General features: G+C 50.3%; 2 protein-coding genes across 4 annotated transcripts in view; one reads left to right on the top strand and one right to left on the bottom strand.

Moving 5' to 3' along the window:
- Positions 1–8: 8 nt before the first annotated feature.
- Positions 9–20,534, bottom strand: part of RTF2 (replication termination factor 2) — a 30,485-nt gene continuing 9,959 nt past the window's right edge. For both annotated transcript variants that reach the window (XM_039864673.1, XM_039864674.1), the window contains exons 6-9: positions 4,271–4,384; positions 1,255–1,309; positions 1,050–1,145; positions 9–277 (exon numbers count right to left, since the gene is read on the bottom strand). In XM_039864673.1, the coding sequence (XP_039720607.1) occupies positions 102–277; positions 1,050–1,145; positions 1,255–1,309; positions 4,271–4,384 (441 nt within the window). In that variant the 3' untranslated portion in view covers positions 9–101. The remainder of the gene's footprint in view (positions 278–1,049; positions 1,146–1,254; positions 1,310–4,270; positions 4,385–20,534) is intronic.
- LOC120603851 (beta-1,3-galactosyl-O-glycosyl-glycoprotein beta-1,6-N-acetylglucosaminyltransferase 7-like) lies at positions 8,723–16,342 on the top strand. 2 transcript variants are annotated; one of them, XM_039864671.1, is made up of 3 exons: positions 8,723–8,860; positions 10,209–11,234; positions 12,235–12,479. In XM_039864671.1, the coding sequence occupies exons 2-3, from the start codon at positions 10,265–10,267 to the stop codon at positions 12,393–12,395; spliced, it is 1,131 nt and encodes a 376-aa protein (XP_039720605.1). In that variant the 5' UTR covers positions 8,723–8,860; positions 10,209–10,264; the 3' UTR covers positions 12,396–12,479. The 2 variants fall into 2 exon arrangements, with proteins under 2 accessions (XP_039720605.1, XP_039720606.1); XM_039864672.1 differs by lacking the exon at positions 8,723–8,860 and adding an exon at positions 15,881–16,342 and having other exon boundaries at positions 10,167–11,234; positions 12,235–12,330.

The raw sequence follows: 20,534 nt of genomic DNA, 5'->3' as shown, positions 1-20,534 counted from the left end.
CACACAGCTCAGGGGTTTGGAGGACACTTTATCATGCGTGCAGAGGGCAATGTAGCAGGGACGGTCCCCAGCCCCCATCTCTGGGGATGAGCAGCCAGGCCTCAGAAGCAGTAGGACGTGTGGGTGACCCAGTGGGCCGACTCCTCCCTGGAGCGCTTGGCGGAGCTGTGGCTGGTGAACAGGGACTTGTACGCCTCTGACTCCCCGCTGGCGGCAGGCGGCCTCTTCGCGGCCGCGCAGGGCGGCCTCCCGGCTCGGCCCGAGGAGCTCGCGCCCGCTGCAGGGAAAGGCGGAGCCACGGCTTTCAGGCTGGGCGAAAGGGCGCCCGCACACCCGCTGCCCCCCGCCCCCCCCAACTGTCAAGTCCTAGGAGCAGACGAGGCTGTGACCCATGACCCCTTCGAGCCACACTGCCCCGCGACATGCTCGCATGCAGGCCCCAGCCCCACGCACCGAGCATCAGGCCCTTGTGGCAGGTGCCTGCTCCCGGGGACGCGGACGCGCCGGACCACCGTGTGCGGAGCGGGGCCGGGGCTGGGAGCCGCTGGGCATGCTCCTTGCACACGTGCTCACACGCTCTAATGACCCTGTGTCTTCCTGTTTGTGAAGTAAATACTATTTTTTTGAGTTGCAAGTGGTGAGTTTTGGGGGAAGCGCCCTGAGATCTGGGTCACCTGCCACGTGGCTCTTTGATGACCTGGCCGACAGGTGGGTGGTGAGAAGGCTGGCTCTGAGTGCGCGTGTGGAACACGCTAAACCCCAGCCCACAGGGCTCAGGGACACTCGTCCTGTGACCCCAGCCCACTAGCTGGCCAAGCAGCCTCGTCAGCCCGGCACCAAGCGCATGCGTGACAGGGACGCCGAATGGTCGGCACCCGTGCCCAGGTCCCTGCCACCTGCCGGGCTCCAGCTCGGGGTGTATTAACTGGTTCTTGTTAGTTCCCTAAGGGGGCCCCACGAACTGCTGGGAGGCAGTTTCCGAATCCAGGCCACTGAGCTGTGACGGGACCAGGTCCCCACGCGGCTCGCTGTGGCCGCGGCAGGCCCACCTGCGCCTCGGGGGGCCGGGCTGATTCTCTTCTCCCTGGCGTCAAGGCCGGCTTCCTCGGGCCTCCCGCTCTTCACGTTTGATGGCCCTGCGGACTCTGTGAAAGGGACAAAGCGAGCAAGACAAAATCAGAACGGGAGCGCGAGCTGACTCCGGACACAGCCGCAGCCCTGCTTTGCTGACGGACGGCGGCCCTGGCATCTTACCTTCACCGACGTCCGGCTTTGAGGCAGCCTCTGCCGCCTTGGGTTTCTTCACTTTCTGGGAAAAGAAAGAGGACACGGGAGGTGTGCGCGGATGCCCCCAGCCCAGGGCCAGCAGGGCCGCCTGCCCCGCCGGGAGCCTGTCAGTAGGCGACGCACTTCCCACACACGGGGGTCGCGCTGCAGCCGGCCCTGACGGCTCGCTCTGAGCCTGGACCCTCTGCACGCGCTTCCCATCACGCGCCTGGCCTCACAGAACACGTCTGCACACATCTGCTGTGTTGTATTCCGAACATCACATTCTCAGAAATGTTTAACGAAGATGACAGATTTCAGTGGCAGGAGTCAGTGCTAATGGTGACCCCGCACACACACGAGCAGGTCACTGAGTAACACCTAGCACACGTGGGCGTGCGACGTCGGCCAGGACAAACACACGGGACCGTCCCTGTCCGTCCTTCCCAAAGCTGCCCCAGGGCTCTGGTGTTTGTTTCACTGTAAGGACCCGAGGCTTAGACTGAAGGACACTCTAGCCAATTCTCCTACACTCTGGGGCACTTTTGGCAGATTTTTAATTCTGTCCCTCAGAATGTCAAATTGGTCAGCAAACATGTAAAAACGCAAACTAATCACTTTAGAACCACACAACTGGGCGAGAATTGGTTCAATCACAGGACAAACAGGACCATGTTCATTCAGACTTTACTTTAAAAATGCCATTTTCTGAAGTAGCCAAAAGATGGTGCTACAGACACACAGCCTAATTATTTCTGAAGGCTCTCATCCCTAGAACACAAGGAAAAAAGAACAGTTCTCGGGCAGCAGCCTTGAACTTGTAATATATACACGCGATGTGATTTGTAACATTGTCTAAGACATAAAGACCTGCCGTTCACTTCACACATGCAAGGCAAGCGTTCAAACCCAAGGGTAACACCTCATCCTTCAAAAACAGCGACAACTGTTAACTTCCAAGCCCTCCACTCTCGGCTGAGGTCATTTGACAAGCGCCAAGCGATAAGGAGAGAGAGGAAACGCTACGTCCTGTTTCCAGCTGCGAGTATATTTGGGAAATATTTGGTATCCTGGCAGCAGTATCTAAGAGGCATTCCCCGAAGCTCCGGTGAGGGGCATGTAAGTCTCCCGGGGCTCTGAACAACCTGACCGCAAGCCGGGGACAGGGGAGACTCACCCAGGTAGATGGGGAACCACCACGCAAATGTCCCCAGGAGCGCCCTTGAGAAAACAATTTTTCCCCTTGTGCTTTTTAAAGACTGAGTTCGATTAATGGTAGCGATGAATAAGCAGATCCTTCTGGGAACTGTCCTTTGTCAAAAACATCAAGCTTTTTTCCTTCTCTTTTGTTCATATGATAGGCAATCACAGTAAATTAGAAAACCAACGTAGAACAAACACTTAAAAAGTTTCACTTTTAAATCTGCGCTCAGCCCTTTAAATATATCTCGTGAATGCTGCAGCATCTTAGAAAACTGCGTCTCATAGTCCTTCTGTTCAACTTGAGGACAAAGTCTGAGCACTATTCCTTGCACTACGGAACCATTTACATGCATCGTTTATTTTCTACGTAAGGAAAATGATAAAAAGGAAATGCAAATAAGATGTGGCACCGAGAATTCTGGATCGCCACATAACAATACTGCTTGTCTTTAGCATCAGCCTTTCGAGCCTCGTGACTGCGAATTATATACTATTCCAAGTTGATATGGCCCTGCTCTTTCCTCTATTATGATTAAAGAAAAAAGAAACCCTGAAAAATCTTTAATCACTATTATCACTGGTAAATGCGACCCACACAGAGGCAGGCTATTTTTTTCCCACAATTTTATGTCTTCAGGATACTGAAACTAATATTCAACTAATACTTCAAGCATTTTTTTTGGCCTTAATTCTGATCACATGCAGTCATCTGTATTTTTACAGAGTGAAACGTGCTGCTCGCAAAGACTGCGGCAAATACTGTAAATACTTAATACATTTACTGCTGGATCCAGAGTCGATGGCGCATTGAACGATTTCTTTGCTGATAAACTGTTCTGAGTGAGATCATTAAGCAATGATCCCCCTGCTTATGGAAAGGGGTTCCAAACGGAGGGACACAGAGCCAGGCCTTCACTCCCGCACTCCACCCAGAGCTCTGGTCCCCAGCCAGCTGACCAGCGAGTACCACTGGCCTCCCTCCAGGACAGCTGAAGCAGCCCCAGTGACCAGACTCCCCTCGAGGGAGGGCTGAGGGAGGCGGCGGCTTAGCTCGGCTGCTCACAGTGCTGTCCCAGGGGCCGCAGCCCCAGGGGCGGAGGGAAACGCGGGGGCTGTTACAAGTTACGAACACCGGTGCGCGCAGTCGTCCCTCGGCACGGGGGCAACTGGTTGCAGATCCCCCGTGGGCGCCGAAACCCGAGGACGGCACAGCACGCGCACACCCTACCCCGCACGCAGACCAGGGCAGGGCACGCCTGCGCGTCACGCGTCTGTGTGGGTGCAGCCCAGTGCTCGGCGTGTGGACAATTCAATTTCTGCTTTCTGAAACTTTCTGGGATTTTTCACCCCGAGTATCTTCCACGTGCAGGTGGCAGAGTCCACCGACACCGTGGACGCGGAGGGCTGGTGACACTCCTGCAATCGGTGACGGGCAGCAGTCGCCGTGACAGCCGTTCCCTCCCGCTCGCCTGGCCACACTCTGTGCAGAGCTTTATAGGCACGGTCTTTGTCACCCTCCTGACAACGCCCGTTCCAGACGGGTGCTGTTACTGTCCCCTGTCCTGCGCAGACGTCCCCACCTCACTGATGGAGAGGCTGAGCGGGAGAGGGAAGCGCCGTGCCCAACACAGCGAGGGTGAGGACGGGCCAGGGCTGGACTCTTCTGAGAGCCCAGGCCCCTCCAGGCTCTAAAAGCCGCCTCGGTCACTGCAGACCCGAGGCAGCGCCGGGCTGCGGCCGGCAGAACCTGAAGGTGTGTGCCCAGGATGCGGGCGGGCGCGGGGCGCACAGGGCCCGTTACCTTCCCCAGCTTCGCGCGCAGCCTCCTCTCCTCCATCCTGCTCTTCAGCACCTGCACGTCCTCCCTGGTGCCGTTGAGCACGACGACATCGTCCTCCTGGAAGGCAGCCCCACACTGAAGAGAGCAGAACAAGGACAGATCCCGTTACCATGCGACCACCCCACAGAACTCCCACCCCTCAGTCCGACCACAGCCCTTCGGGCTCTTGGGAAATCCCGCTGTCTCTTGACTCAGCCAGCTTCAGAGCCTGCTGCCTTAGCTGGTTATTTACTGTGGTTCTGTCCCCAAAAGCCACTGCTTCGGGTCAAAGTCAGCTCCTTTTCTAGGCTGGGTCTGGTTCACTGTCATGACTGAAGAGACCTTCCCCTGACCCACCCGTCCTGAGGTCAATGTCACAGAGGCGTTACATAAGTCACGACAGGGTGGTGAGTACGGCGTCCTGCCAGGGCTGCCCCGAAGAGGAACTGGTCAGCTATCACCGCAGAGGGGCCCACGCGAGGGGGACAGCCTGTTCTGCAGGAGGAGGTCCCCCAGGACGCCCCACTGGGAGACGGGTGGAGCCTTCCCTTGGGGAGGGGATGAGAAAGAATCTGCAGGGACAGAATCAGGCGGTGGAGAGGCCCCGCGGGGCTTGGGGCTGGGGCCACGGCACAAACAGCCCCCGAGCACGCAGCAAGAGGCGGGGGCGGGTCGTGCGTTTGTTCCCGCCCGTCCCTCCTTCACCACTCCGGGCTTCCTGCAGCTTCTTCCCACCACCCCCTGCCACCCCGTTCCTAGTGTGTCCACGGTCAGCAGCCTCCACCCTCTAGACGTGACAGTTTGGGTGTCCAGATGTGACTGTGGACCCTGTTCGGCACGCAGTTGGACCGGGTTGTATTTTTAAAGTTGAATGAGCCAATAACGATTAAAAGATGGGAACCTCACATTAAGACTTGAGGTACCCTGCTCCTTCTCTCCCAAATCCAAAAGATCCATTAATACCAGACCCACACCCTCAAGGCCGCAATTGCCTGGACCTGAGCAGGGGCATGACTGGGCAAAGGGCCCTCCCACTGGCTGCAGGCCCCGCCAGCTGTGCCTGACCTTGCCAGCCTTCGCCTGACCCCGGAGCTTGGGCAGAGTAGCCCATCCTTGGAGGGCAAATGAAGCCAGGGCAGGAAGCGGGCTTTTGTCACAGTGCCCACTGCCTGGCTGGGGCCCTTCTCTGTGGCCTGAATGGCAGAGGGTCACTTCAGAAAGGGAAGGCAGGGCTGCGCCAAGGCACAGCCGGCCCAAAGGGACTGACTCTCTCTGCTTATAAAAGTAACACGAGACAAATTAAAAAACACCCACATTTTCCTGCAAATGTACTTTTCCATGTGTACTGTTATTGCACAGTTGCACAGTTGAAATGATCCATTTATTTTAAATTTTGCTTCCTTTTATCACTTTTAACTTGCATGTCCAAAAAATGGGGGAAATGGTTACATAGATAATTCATTTCTAAAAAGGAAAAGCATATAGTTATTTTAGAGTTTCTGACAACATAGAAAATGCCTGTCATGTGTGCGAGGCACGTTTCTTGGCTTCACTTTTCTACTAGATGTGTGTGTGGGAGGCCTGAGGACAGCGCCAGCAAGTGAGAACGTGAGCAGCCAGACGGGGGGAGGGTGCCCGGAGCACAGGTCCCCAGGGCCCCAGCAGTGGAGACTAACGAAGGGGCGGGCCCGCTCTCAGTGACAGACTCCACCGCAGGTGCTCTGGTGCGGCGCGCCCTTGGTGGGGCTCCAGAGGACACAGGCAGGGCGAGGCTTACCCCACCCTGAAATCTGGCCATGCTCACGCACTGGGACTATCTTGAGTGATGCTTAGGAGGCGAGGTTTTAAGATCGTAAAATGACTTTTATGTATCCCTCTACTGAAGAGGGCTGGATAACCACACCCGGCCTCTGACTCTGAAAATCATTCAAAGACTCTGACCCGTCGGCCAGGACTTCACCCAGAACCCCAGAGCCACCGCGCGGCCCCTCCCCAGCCCAGGTGTGTTCTGGCGTCGGTTTTGTTTTGTAAGGAGTGGGCCGGTCCTGAAGGTGCACTCAGAGAAGCAAAAGCAGCACGATTTTTCAGTCCACAGGTCGGGATCAACAAGAGGACAGTGCCCTGGGGACGAGAGGGTAACGGAACCTGCCGAGTGAGTGTGCATGGGACTCGCGCCGCGGCCGCTGCGGCAGGAGCGAGGATGAGAGAGGCGGCCGCGCGGGCGGCAGCGTGGCCGGGAGCCCACCCCGCAGAGCTTGACAGGCACCTGCCGGTAAGTGCTCCGCGGCCCGCACACCGGTCACGAATGGCACAGGCCGAGCAGGGACTACTATTAAAATAAAATGGTTTCTTTTGCTTCCTTTACGGTTTTAAAACAGAAATACTGAAATATCAGTAACACTGTAAAATGCAGGTGTAACAGGCATCTTTACCCCCGATTTTTTGTTTAAGCCAAAGAAAACAAAAGTGGAATATTTTCAAGTATGAGATCAGTAAGAGTTTACAATTTTAATGCCACCACTGTTCGTTCCTCACAGGGGGGACAGTAACTCAGCCAGCCTCGAGGCCGTGTCCAAATCCTCAGCTTGCATTTTGTGCTGATAATGAAAATGTTATTTTTGTTGTGGTTGATTTGAGTGGATATCCTAAAATAAAAGTTTTCCTCCTCATATCGAAGTGGCTGAAAAAATGTATATGCCTTTTAGAAATGTTATGATTAAGCATGTTATGATTAAGACATCTCTTACCGGACAGTTGGACAGTCTCTGAATTCGAAATTAGTGTAATATCATAAGCTCATACGGTTCAAGAAAAACCTGTGTTAACTTGTAAGGTGCTTTGAACATCATTCTGAGCTCAGAGCCCAACAAAAATAACACACACAAATATTCACTGCTGTGACTATAGTGATGTTTCTTAGGATAAACATACAGTAAATGGAGAGAGCATCCGGCATTCAGGGTCTAGGGATCACACTATTTTGGGGGGCTGGTGAGCACTAAGCACCCCAATCCCACGCAAGCAATGAGCACCTCCCCAGGCCGGGCTCAGCGGGGGGCGCACATCCACTCTGTCCCCGTGTGCCTATGAGGCAGACACTATCAATGCGCCCCATCTGCAGTCCAGAAAATGGAGAATTGTTTAATCTGGTTAAGCTCTAAAATAGTTACATCCTAGAATATACAGCAAAGTATTTTCAGTTCATCCTTAAAGATGTCCATTCATTACCTATTTACTCATGGGAATGACCTTAAAAAAAAAAAAGCATAAAAGATTCAGCAAAAGGACTTAGTTTATATGGGATCTCGTCAGCTCCCTCGAAGAGTCTTTATAGCAAATTAAACCCCATCACAACACATTTTAAATGACTGCCCTTAAATGAAGTGTTCTGGTGGTAATACACAATAGCAAACCCAAACTGTTGACTTTCGTTTTCGGTTGAGGTAAGGAGGTGGGGGTACTGTAGAAAGACAAAGAAGAAGAAAAACATACTCACTGGCTCTAATGATGAGGATGCTAACATGCTTTGAAACAACCCCTGGAAGTATTTCATGCTTGGACAAAAACATAAAATACGACGCAATTCCACTCTGGGCACGATAATTGAGAATTCTGTTATGGTAGAGATTCTAACACTATAAAAAGGAAAAAAAAATCAAACATCCTTAACTATTAACTTTGGTAATGACTACTACTGAAAGATGTTCTACAGTATCTCTTGGATGTTGTGTCTTCAGTAAACTCAGTGTATAACCTTCAAAGCATTATTCACTGTTCGGAAGCCACTTAATTCTACTGTCCATTATATATGTTTATCAAAAGCTGCAGACATGGAAGACTAAAAGATCATCCAAGTGTCTAAAGCCCAGGAAATTTAAATTAAGGAATGACAATGCATGAAAAAAGCCTTAAAACGCTCTTTCGCATACTTCCAAAATAAAAATTTTAGAAGCCATTTGTGATTTCAGTAATACATGAGGAAACAGGACACTGGAATGGTAAAAGTGGGTCTGGTCTGGACAAAGAACTTTTATGTCTGCTCCATAATATACAAGAATAACCGCCACTCTTTCTAAAGTCTTTAAAAATCAATAAATATTTTTTTAAAATAAATATTTTAAATATAACTTTCTATAGAGGAAAAAGGTGGGTCAAAAATCAGTAGGACTGTACTCTTTTATGAGCTGCAATATTCCCCACTTGGAAAATACCGCTTAAATGCCTTGGAAATGAACTTGATGATAAAGAGGCACCTGTTTAACACTTCCTCGATCACTATGGCTACAGAGCTGACTGCACAACATGGAAACAAATCAGCAACAAAGCACGGAGGCTGGAAAATCTTTGCAGCACTGGAGACGGTGCTCGTGGCTACTCACAGAGGAGACTCGCGGGGCCCTCAGCGCTGCTTCCTGGCGCTCCCCATTACCCGCCACAGGTCCTGCTGCAGTGACGGCAGAACTGCATTTACCGTCACAGCAGGGCAGTCCCTGGGGTACATTTACAAGGCTGGCCTGACGACCTTGAAAGGCTCCTCCAAACGAGGACAACAGAGCTGGCCCCATGTCCCAGGTAACATGGCATTCCAGCTCTCAAAGTGAACCTGGGCCGGGAGAAAGACCTAACTGGGCCACTGTGGCCACAGCACTAAGGGACAGGTGCAAGGGCGGCAGGTGAACGCTTAAGGCCACCAGCGTGCCCGAGGCCTGTGGCCTGAGGGAGGGAAAAACACTTAGCCCAGCACTGGGGAAGGATGGAGCATTACACACGAGACTTCCTGCATTTAATTAGCATCAGCTACTGCAAACGCCCAATCTCCCCCAGCGCCCCCTGCCCCTGCTCTGGGGACCACATGGGGTGCGATCTGTCAGTGAAGCGGGGCTCACATCTCTGTGACGGGACCACAATGTTCTGCTTTGGCCACAAACTTAGAAACAAAACCAAGACAACAAACCAAAAACCCCCCACGCCCCTCCCCACACTAAAGCGACAGCACTGGGGAGCCGCGACAAACTATCTGCTTCACCTTTAACCCAAATTCCCAGAAGAAAAGTAGTTAAAAGCTTTATTTTCAATTCATTTCAAGAAGGTATTTCCTTCCTACCGAATTTCTATTTTTATAAAACATTTTTATGATCTAAAAAAAGTTTTTAGAGACCAGATGTGAAATGTTTTAATTACAATGGTGGTTGTGTTTATAAAAAGCATTGTATGGTTTATCAAAATGTCTTTAAAACTATGCCATAACACTTTGGGGCAATCAGTGAACATTTACTGAACCAAACCAAGTCCCATTTATAAACGGGGACTCTCATGCGTTGCTGGTAGGAATATAAAATGGCACGGCTGCTTTGGGAAACTGCGGCTGGCAGTTTTTTAAGAAGTTAGCCAGCCATTTTAATCATCGGTTTTTACCCCCAGAGAAACAAAAACATAGGTCCGTAGGACTCGTGCACAAATGCTCACAGCATCTTGTAGCATCTGAAAACGGGAAACGACCCCAGTGTCCACCGACAGGTGCAGGGGTGAAGTGTGGCGTGTCCACAGGACGGAACACCGCTCGGCAGTAAAAGGGAATAAAGTGCTGATAAATGCAACGATGTGGGCGAATCTCAAAATCATTATCCTAAGTGAAAAAAGCCAGGCAGAAAGCACACGGTGTAGGACCCCGTTCCTCTAAAAGGGCAGAGCGCCCACGGATGCAGTGACGGAGCGTCTCAGCCACCGCGCTGCGCAGAAGCGGAGAGGCGCACGAGAACACGTCCGGGGTCAGGGACACGCCTGCTGCGTGTCCGTGGTGATGCCTGGGTGCGCGCACACGTAAAAACGGATCAAATCATACACTCTATAAACATTTGCACACCAATAAAGTGGGGGGGGGCGTTAAAAACACCCTAAATTCTATCTGTTGTTCTTTTAGGAAGCGTAAACGATTTTTCGAACCATGGTGACGAGAAGGCACTGGGCGCTTGCAACATGAGCCAGCTGCGCGCCACGAAGCCTGGACTTCTCGTGTGCGCGGCCATCTGCGTCTCCGTTTTTCTCTACGTGAGGGTCCCGAATCGAGAGGAGTCGGAGGAGGAGCCCACCCACCCAGCAGTTGTGGGATGTGGCTTTTATCCGGATGAACTGTGTTCGGCTTTATTCGAAGGGAAAGAGGCAGCCCTCCAAATTGCAAAGTTCTGTAAAACGCCGCACGGACTGGAAATACTTGCCCGCTTCCGCACAGCAGGAAACTGCTCCAGGATTTCCCAGGCGCTGCACTTCATGTCCAGGCCCCTGTCAGCAGAGGAAGGCAACTTCTCTCTGGCATATATTATAACGGTTCCTAAGGAGCTGGCCACGTTTGTGCAGCTTCTCAGAGCGATTTATGTACCTCAAAATGTTTACTGCATTCATGTTGACGAAAAGGCCCCGAAGAAGTATCAGACTGCTGTGCAAACCCTGGTTAGCTGTTTTGAAAATGTTTTCATCTCATCCAAGAGAGAGAAGGTGGCTAACACCGGCTTTACAAGACTACAGGCAGATATCAATTGCATGAAAGACCTAGTTCGTTCCAAATTTCAATGGAACTATGTCATTAATCTTTGTGGACAGGATTTTCCAATCAAAACCAACAAAGAAATCATACACTACATCAGAAGCAAGTGGAATGATAAAAATATCACTCCTGGAGTAATTCAACCACCGAACACTAAATCCCAGATGAGTCAAAGTCGTCCCGAATCCACTCCTGAAGGGAGTATCTATGTCTCTCCAAATAAAATATTCAAAGATAAACCACCTCATAACTTAACAATTTATTTTGGAAGTGCTCACTACGTACTAACGAGGAAGTTTGTACAGTTTGTACTGACGGACATCCGTGCAAAAGACATGCTTCAGTGGTCCAAGGACATCCACAGCCCAGAACGACATTACTGGGTGACTCTGAACCGACTGAAAGGTAAGGACAAATCGACAATATGGTGTGTTGAAATCAGAGGCGACGCGGAGTTAATTCTTAACGAAGAGTCTTTCTCCCTCAGCTACGCTCCGGTTTGGTAAGTAACTCTATATTTTGCAAGACCTTCTACTTGGGGAGTACAGGAGAGTCTCTGATTTTAGGGGTGCGGGGTTGGCTGAGTGGGCGCCATGTTCCCAAAGCAGCCTGCCTGCTTTTGTCCCCTCTCCAGAATGAAGCATTTTGCATCTCCTCAAATTGAGCCTTTTGAAAATTCTAAGTGCAAACATTTGGAAAGTTTTTTATTTCTTCATTTGCGTAATAAACACTACTGAATACCTACCAGTGCCAGGCCTTGTGCTAGGGGCTCTTTAAAAATGAAAAGTATTAAAACTAGAAATTTGTTTGCAGCAAATGGGATACTTGAGGTAGGTCCTCTGAGAGGTAGAGGCAGTCAGGGGCCTTCCCTTCAGGGGCCTTATTTTCTCTCTGTATAAAGCTGATTAGCTCCTGTAGAGAATGCGGCTTGAAGCTTCAACAGCTAAGCTGACTGGTCCAGATGACAGGACAGACAAATCCAGCCGAAACTGGTTAGGACCTTCTAGAATCTCTCACATGTACTGAAAATCCTACTTTCAAATCACCTCAGAGGTTTCTTATGGAGAAAACACAATCCTAAGAGACCGCACACGACCACGCAGGGCACACAGTACACATTAAGTCAGTTACTAGGGACGGAGGAAGAAATGGAAAAAGAAATCTAATTAAAAAGATGGAGAGGCCTCGGTCAACCCTCTGTTACTGCCAGTGTAGTGCAGGCCACCGGCCCCCGAAAGTGCTGGCCTTTTATCAGAGGATGGCACTTGAAACGAGGCTGGACTTCGCCTCCATTGTCCTAATTATCGTGTCTAGAGAAAATGGAATGACAGCGAGGTAGAACTGGCACTAAACGGGCTGAGGAGCTGGGTCCCACTCTGCTTTCTTGCTTCCCCTCCGCCCGCAGATGCTCCAGGTGCTACACCCAATGCTGGCTGGGAAGGCGACATTCGAGCCATTAAGTGGAGAAACGAGGAGGGGAAGGTTCACGACGGATGTAAAGGTAAAAACGAAACCAAAAAAAGGTCTTCGAATGTCACAAAAACTATACAACTGCTGCCTCAATGACAGGGATGAGACTGGCACCCAGACTCAGAGTGCGCTGGCATCAGTGGGGGTCCAATGCATGGTGTCAACTGTCAACAACTTTTTTTTTTTTAAAGTATAAGAGCCACACAGAAAAGCACACAAAGTATAAGTGTTCAGGCTGATAAATGTTCAAAGTAAACATGCGACAGGGCTGCAACTTTTAGTCTTAAGATGAAAATACACGAGGGATCCGGCTTTTCCCACCTGTTCCTAGAATTCAAACTCACTTATCTATTAAAAATGAGCCCTGTGTCTCCCTGGGTCTCTCCTTAAAACAGGAAACCGAATAGCACAGGCACGCGCTCCAGAGTGTGCTTGGCCCACTACCAGCTGCGGGCTGCCTGCCACCCGCGTTTATGAACACAGTTCTGCTGGCCACAGCCGTGCCCGTTTCCTTACTGTACTGTTTACGACAAGAGAGCACGGCCGGAAACATTCCCTCTGGCCCTCTGCAGGAAGTTCCTATGCTGCTCTAGAGTGACAGGCTTCACACCCGTTTTGCGTGCAAGCTCCTTAAAAAGAGACTAGACAAAAATTCACTATAGGTTTAAATGTTGCACCGCTGTGTTTTCCAACCTGCTATAAATTGTATGTGTTTTAAATCATTTTTCATCAGGATCTTGCAGCTATAGATTTAATTTAAGCTCAATTTACGGGCCACCTCTGTCCTATGATCTAATTGGCAGAGGCACTCCATGGCCAAGCTCAAGCCAAAGATTGAATTTCTCTCTGAAAAAGCTGGATTTCATTTTTAGATTCAAAGAAATGTTTTAATATGCATCCCTGCAGAAACCTTGCAAAGAAACCTTAATGTTAAGCACTCAGATAACGCAGGTGCCCCGCTCACAGTTGAGATGGTCTCGCTGAAGGAGGGTCTCTTTGCTTTGCCCACAGCAGTGACCTGAAGCACTGTGAATGCCTCTGCCCCTCTGTCTGATGTCCCAGAGGCTTTAGTTACCAGGGCAACAGACAAAGGCATGATTTGGGGAGGAGGAGAGCTGGTTCCTCTTCTGTGAAAAGTCTGGAGAAGTGGTTCACTGCAGACTTCTCAGGCACATGGGTTTTGGGGAAAATATCTACAGAGTCGAAAAGCTAGAACCTGGCTCCCGGGGAACGATTCCTGCTTCCTGCCAGCTGTCCGTGCCGACTCTCTGCATGTGCCCGGAGCCCAGTCTGAAGATGCTGCTTGCGAGGAGCGGGCAGTCTCGGGAAGGGAAAAGGGATGGTGAACAATTCACAGTGCCCTGTGACCAGTCCAGCCGAGATGTGTGGACACGCTGGGGGCACTCGCGGAAGGCAACGGCCTGAACTTGCTGGGGCCGCAAACGGTGGTGGACAGAGAATGCAGAACTAGGGCACATCCGGGAGTGATGGTGGCCCTGGCAGAGCACCCTCTCTCCAGGGGGACCCGGCCCCGTCCTGTCTGTTTGCAAGCAGCTTCCAGGCCACCCCAGGTGCTGCTGCACGGGGCTACCATTATCTATGTGAACAGTGCACTTGGGTATGGTCCTCGGTTAGAATACAGTAGATCGGACATGCCAAATAGACTAGGGTCACCCCGATTTGAGCTGTTTAGAAGACTGACCTAAAAGAGACAGGCTGTAGACAAATAAAAATGTAAAATCTAATATCAAAATAGTTCAAAGACGGGCGGTTCCTGCTGCCATGCACACAGCCACACTCACGACAGGTACCAGGTCCAGGGGCTGCGATGATCTCTAGGATCTTTAAAAAGGTAGCACTGATTCAACGAGGCGGATGCTCACAGAGCAAGGTGGTGACGGTTAAACAGCAGGCGAACAAGCCACTGGCCTTCCGTTAGGAAGCAGGAGCTCACCGCCATCACCCACAGGGACTGGCGCGGCCAGTAAAAGCGTGCTCAGGAAAAGAGGGAGCTCAGGCTCCTCTCGAAAATGTGATTCCCTTGGGTGCGCAGATGGTACGGAAAGTCACCAAGGGCTGTTGCCAGCAATAATAAAGTAATGATTCAGAATTATTACAGTGGCAACCTGAATATTTCAATGTCTGTAAGGAAACCTAGTTACTGTAAATCTTAAAAATCATCATTCCCTAAAAGTCAACACTTCAGAAAGTTCCTGCCATCGTTAGCTTTAGTGTGCAAACCGACCAACCAGGAAAGCGGCAACATGGCCATCTGTGGCCAGCATTAGGGTCAGCCACCGTCAGGGGCTGAGCACTGTCACCGGGGCAGTGTGGTCAACCCCTCTGGGCCTGCGGTCAACCCTCACGACGACTCCCAGGTACAGCCCAGCCCTGCATGCAGAGTGACAGCCATCCTGTTACTACCGGAGACAAAGAGCTCGTTTAATCACCAAAACAGCATCAGTACTAACGCGACTCTGAGAACGTTCCATTTGTGTGTGTCCCTTCCAGTTCAAACCCGCACGTATATAAATCACACACTTGTCCAGTCATGATCAAGGTTGGCTGATTCCCTTCACCGTCCTAAGTTTTTTCACACTGCTTGTCTTCACATTCATACTTTTCGATTGGTTACGTGTAATTCTATTGAGAATCTATGATGCTGTACCAAGAATGTCCATCACTTAAAAAGGTTTCAACATCGACGACAGCGGCCACCCACACAGCGCTGACCGCGGTCCAGCGCCAGGCCCTTTGCGGGTTGCGGACTTGCTCGATACGGGAAGGGCTCTTTCTGATTATTTCAGCCTTACTGCACATTTCTGTGCATGTGACGCCAGCTCTTTTTAATAACATTTCCTGAAGAATGGCTTTCAGAAGTGGGGTGACTGGGCTGGCGTGGGCAGGGGCAGGGCAGAGCGGACAGGAGAAAAGAGGAAGGTCTCCAAAACGGATGGAACTTTCCCTCACGCACGAGCTGAGAGCGAGCTCACTTGTCTGCGAACTGCGGGCGCTTCTCACCTGAGCCTGATAGTGTCGGAGGGAGGGTCAGAGACAGGGAGTGAGAAGCGCTGAGCAGCACCAGGCCCAGAAACCACCAGGCTACTGAGTTCATCCCCAAGGGATCTAGTCAGCACTGGATTCTCTGTCATTCCCGTTTAATCTGTTTACACCAAACACTCACTTTACATCACTGATAAAGGACCGAAGCAATGGCCTGTTAAAATCCATGCGACTCTTGTGAACTGCCCACGTGAAAGAAAAGACTGAAAAGTTAACGGAACTTAACGCAGAGCTCTGGGAGTTTAGACTTTGCCAGGCGAGGGGACGCTGCTACCTCCCCCGTGTTCATGACTAGCTAGGATGCCACGGCGCTCACCTAACGTAGCCACAGAACACTTTAGAGATCGCTGAGAAAGCAGGAAACTTCTGTTCCATCATAAACTCAAGATTCACCCTAAAAGCCCCTGTCGAACGACCGTGGCAGTCATGTTTAATCGGAACCCCTCAAAGATGACCCTGTGTGGCTGTAAACTGATGCGGGAAGGAAGGTGACTAAGTTTCTGGGTCTCTCTCCGCAGGCCGTTACGTCGGCGACAGCTGTGTGTACGGACCAGGAGACCTGCCGTGGATCATTCGGTCGTCTTCTTTGTTTGCCAGCAAGTTCGACTCCTCCACAGACCCTACCGCGGTCACGTGCCTGGAGCGGCGGCACAGACGCCAAGCGCTGCGGCAGGCGGAGGTTCCCGCGGACCCTCACTGGCGCTTCCAGCAGCGGAGTCATCTTAATGCGAAACTGAACCGCTGAGCTGGCATTTGTAAGACATGTTTGCTTCCTTGACTTGAAATAAGAGAACATTCGACCAAAAGAGAAAGATGGGAAAATGATTCTTTGATACAAGGTTGTCCAAAGATGAATTTAGAAAAATGCTATTGACGTTACTTTGCTACTGATTACAGGCCACTTTTATAGTTTTGAGAAAAAAATCATGAGAGAAAGAATAACTCGAGCTACTGCTGGTGAGAGATGGAGAAGCCACCTGGAGGGCTGACCGCTTCATTAACAGCTGCTGAAGATCGAGACCCTCCGAACTTAGATCAGGCTCAGGTGAGAAGGAGAACGCGGCTTGTTAGAAGCGGTGGCGGGGGAGGCTGAGAGGCAAGGCCGCCACCATGAGTGGAACAGGCCAGCAGGCCCGGACAAAGCAGCAGCCTCCGTGAGCACCAGAACCAACTACAGTCCAATTCTGTGTTCGTTTGTGAAGTAGAAGAACAAAATTAAACCACATGTAAAAAACGTCTGAAATATATTGCTATGGACTGTATCTTAAAAGCAATGCATTAATAGGCATCTTGAGATAATTTCTCTAGCTTTCTGGAAATAGAACTTTCTCGCTAACATGTAGAGTCTGCTGGTCAACTTTTCTACTAGATTTATCTTATGTGTAAAAGTTTAACACTGCCTGTGCTGGATATTATGCGGTTCCCCAGGCTTAATATTCCCCCAAACCATAAAGACAGCAGAAAGCTACAATAAGCTGGAGGCCAGAGGCCGAAAATCAGAATTCGACAATCACTTTTGAAGATGCCCTGCCTTTTCTAACTTATTTTCTCCCCTTTCCACTTCACCTACCCCATGAAAAGAATTCAAAAAAAAAAAAATTCTGAGTGCAAATTTCTGTTTTACTTTTTGACTTTATAACACCCATACACCTCACCCACCCATCACACAGACTAAATCAATGAAGCCAGAGAGGCTAGTGAGTCAAAGCTACTGATCACGTCTCTAAAACCTAGGTCAGCGCCTCGCAAACTTTAGTGTGCAAACAAATCCCCTGAGGATCTTGTCAGAATCCGGCTTCTGATTCTGCAGGTCTGGGAATCTGCATTTCTTAAGAGAGAACGAAAGCTCCCAGGTGACGCCAACGCGCAGGACCACGGATCATGCTTTGAATAACAAGCGCATCATTTACTCTGCAATCTGTAATTACTCCAATGTGTCTCGTGTTACAGAAGGGAAGAACACAGTGGGGAATACAACTCATTTTTTGGCTAGTGATTTGTTTATAGTGAAAACAAAAAAATACCTAGCAACTACATCTCTTTGGACCCTATTTACTGAAATCAAGTGTACATGCTACATGTTTCAGAACACAGAACCAGAGCTGGTTCAGGTCCCCGAGACTCATTTACTGCATTGAAAAGCCAAATGTAGATGGAGCTAGACTGAAAAGTAGAGACAACGCATGCCCTACGCATCACTGAGCTTCCTGACGCTGCTCTTTTGACATCGGTTTCTCTAAATTTCAGACATTACCTAACAAGTGAAAATTTTGTTTTATTCACAAACTATATAAATGTGTAACCCATGTACTACATACTTGAAATTAATAATAAAATTTAAAAAACATATGTTTGTTTTGGACTTTGACACTGTGGCTTTATCTCACTCCATTCACATTTTCCCAATACACGACAGTTCCTGAAACTGTACCTTCAGCCTTTCTTTCGGTCTTCACCTCTTCTTCCTGGGCGTCTGGCTAGACTACACTTCCCAGGCTGCCTTGCAGTTAGGTGTGGCCACCTGACAGTTCTGGCCAATGAAAAGTGAGAAGCGATGAGCACCGCTGCTGCGTGGCTGACATGCTATCGCTAAACTTAAGAGACTTTAAATTGGTAGTACGAGTGTGGTTCCTGATAGCCGTATACAAATTTCTCACTTAATTTTCTTCCTCGTTAAAAAATGTTATTGTTTGGAATTTGGGTCTAAAAGGAAAGCATCCAAGAATTTATTCTAATTCCTTCATTTTTTATATATAAAGCCGAGAGACGTGAGTGATATTCCCAAGCCAGCACTGGTGCCTGAGCCATAAGTGATATATAACAGGCTCTAAACACTGGTCACACGAATGAATGAATCGATCAATCAATGACTCCTGCTCAGGTTTTCCAGTGCATGCCTGTGCCCTATGATTCCCTAAACTGAATAGTAGTATCGCTTAAACTGCCCCCTGTGCCCCAAATGCTGACGCCTTAACCCAGGTACATCATAATGCGACCTTTGGGAACCAGGTCATTGCAGACATCAGTTAAGCTGCAGTCACTAGGGTGGGCCCAAAATGACTGGTGTCCTTATAAAAAGGGGAAATCTGCACACGAACAGATCCCATAGAGGAAAGGCGACAGGAAGAGACACAGGGAGAAGACAGCCATCTACCAGTCAGGGAGAGAGAATGGTAAAGGTCCCAGCCTCACAGCCTCCAGCAGGAACCCACCCTGCCATGACCGTGATCTCGGACTTCCGGCCTCCAGAAGCGAGACAACAAATTTCCGTTAAGTCACCCAGTTTGCGGTCCCTATGGCGGCCCTAGCAAACTGCTACGTATTTAATCCAGCTACGCAAACAGTTTTAATGTAAATTATATAAATGAAAAATGCTTATTATCTTGCTTTCCTGACAACGTATTTATTTTTAAGAAAATTTCCCCGCTGAGATATTCCTGATTGACAGCCAGGGACGGCAGGTCTCGATGGCCACAGCGACCCCATTAGGAGACAGGAAGAGCTGGCGCTCCTGGTCCCGCCCGGTTCCGGCTTCTCCTTGTGCAACCCGGACGCGGTCAGTTCCCCTTTCTCCCACTTCCTTCCCTTCCACCGAAGTGCTCAGGGTACAGACTTTCAAGTGTGCCGGCGTTCAGTGAAATTTCCCAAGCACCCACAAAACGGTTTCAGAGTTCCCTTGTAACACTGCATTTCCATAAAATAAACTTCTCCGTAAAACTGTTATGTATGTTTGCCAGCATGGTTGCGAATATGACGTCTGAGGTCAGCCAATGCAAAGGCAAACTGTGCACCAATCTAAGAGATGGCTACTGTTCTGGGTACAAGGGAAAACGTTTGCTCTAGATCAGTGGGCACCCCCCCCCCAAACCTGAAAGTCCATTAGAATTATTCTGAGAACTCTTAAATAAAAGTGGAAATCCATGAGGGTCCACACCCACGCTAGAGGTTTCGATTTAGCGGGTCTGGGGTGGTGGATGGGAACTTAACAAACTACTGGAGTGGTTCTAAGGTGCAGCCTGGTTTGGGAACCACTGATTTAGGACGTCTGGCTTTGGTAATGAACTTCTGCTTAATCTCCCACCTTCTCTTATCTACATTCTTCCAAGCAGACTTCCTGAGAGCACTCACGAGTGCATCTAACACTTACACAACACCCCGCGTACTACGTGCTAAACACACACACACCGCAGACACAGAGTATGCAAGGGTCCCTTCCTGCTCAAAGGAACCCACGCCGGCCGACTTCCTGCTCCTTCACTATGCGTCTCAACGGGCTTTTTCACACCTGCTGTCAAACTCCTGCTCTTGTTCCTTCCCTGCTGTCTGTCCACCCACACAGGGCTATACATTCACACTCCCAGGGTCACCGATGGCCCCTCCTGCATTCCCACCTGGACCTGCTCCTCGGTCTGGCCCTTGAAGCTGCCACTGCCCAATCTAACTCACACCTCTGGCCCCTCTCCCTGCCCCACACGCCCAGGCCTGTAGTCCTGCCCCGCTCACACTGTGACTGCTGCTTGTGTCCCTCTCCAGAAGCTGCCTGGGCCGCCTCTTCACTCTGAGCAGGCTGTCCCCCGTGTCCTCTCCACACCCTGACTGTCCCCCCACAATGTACCCCCAGATCACTTACCACAGCATCTCACAAACTTCTGGCATTCCTCTGCCAAAGGTACTGTCAGTATCTTAATATTTTTCTTTAAATCTACAGTTTTTACTTAAATTTACTTTAAAAGTTAACTTTGTGCTCCTACCATAAGCAGTACCCCTTGCCATAAATACAAACTAAGCATAAAAACACAGAGAACACAAAGCAAGTCTCACCAGACCCTGCCTGCCCAAGCTCTGAGCGTAGGGTCCACGCTCTCGGGGGCTCAGCCAGAGTTAGAGAGGTGTCAGGTGCACCAGGGACACCCAGAGAGGCCCGGAGGCACAGAGAGGTGTCGGGTGTGCTAGGGCCGCCCGATCGTCCTGGATGGAGGCACAGAAAGGTGTCAGGTGTGCCAGGGACACCCAGAGAGAGAGGCCTGGAGGCACAGGGAGGTGTCAGGCCGCCCGATCGTCCTGGAGGCAAGCAGACGGTCTGCGCAGCGCCAGGGCGGGAGCTGCTCTCTTCCCACAGTGTCACGTGCAGACACCTGGTGTCCTGTTAGTGGGCCCCCCGCACCCGCACTC

Source organism: Pteropus medius, unplaced genomic scaffold, assembly GCF_902729225.1.
Source record: "Pteropus medius unplaced genomic scaffold, Ma_sr-lr_union100, whole genome shotgun sequence".
NCBI lineage: Eukaryota > Metazoa > Chordata > Mammalia > Chiroptera > Pteropodidae > Pteropus > Pteropus medius.
Note: the sequence above shows the minus strand (reverse complement) of the source record. Positions and strands in the feature narration are given on the sequence as shown.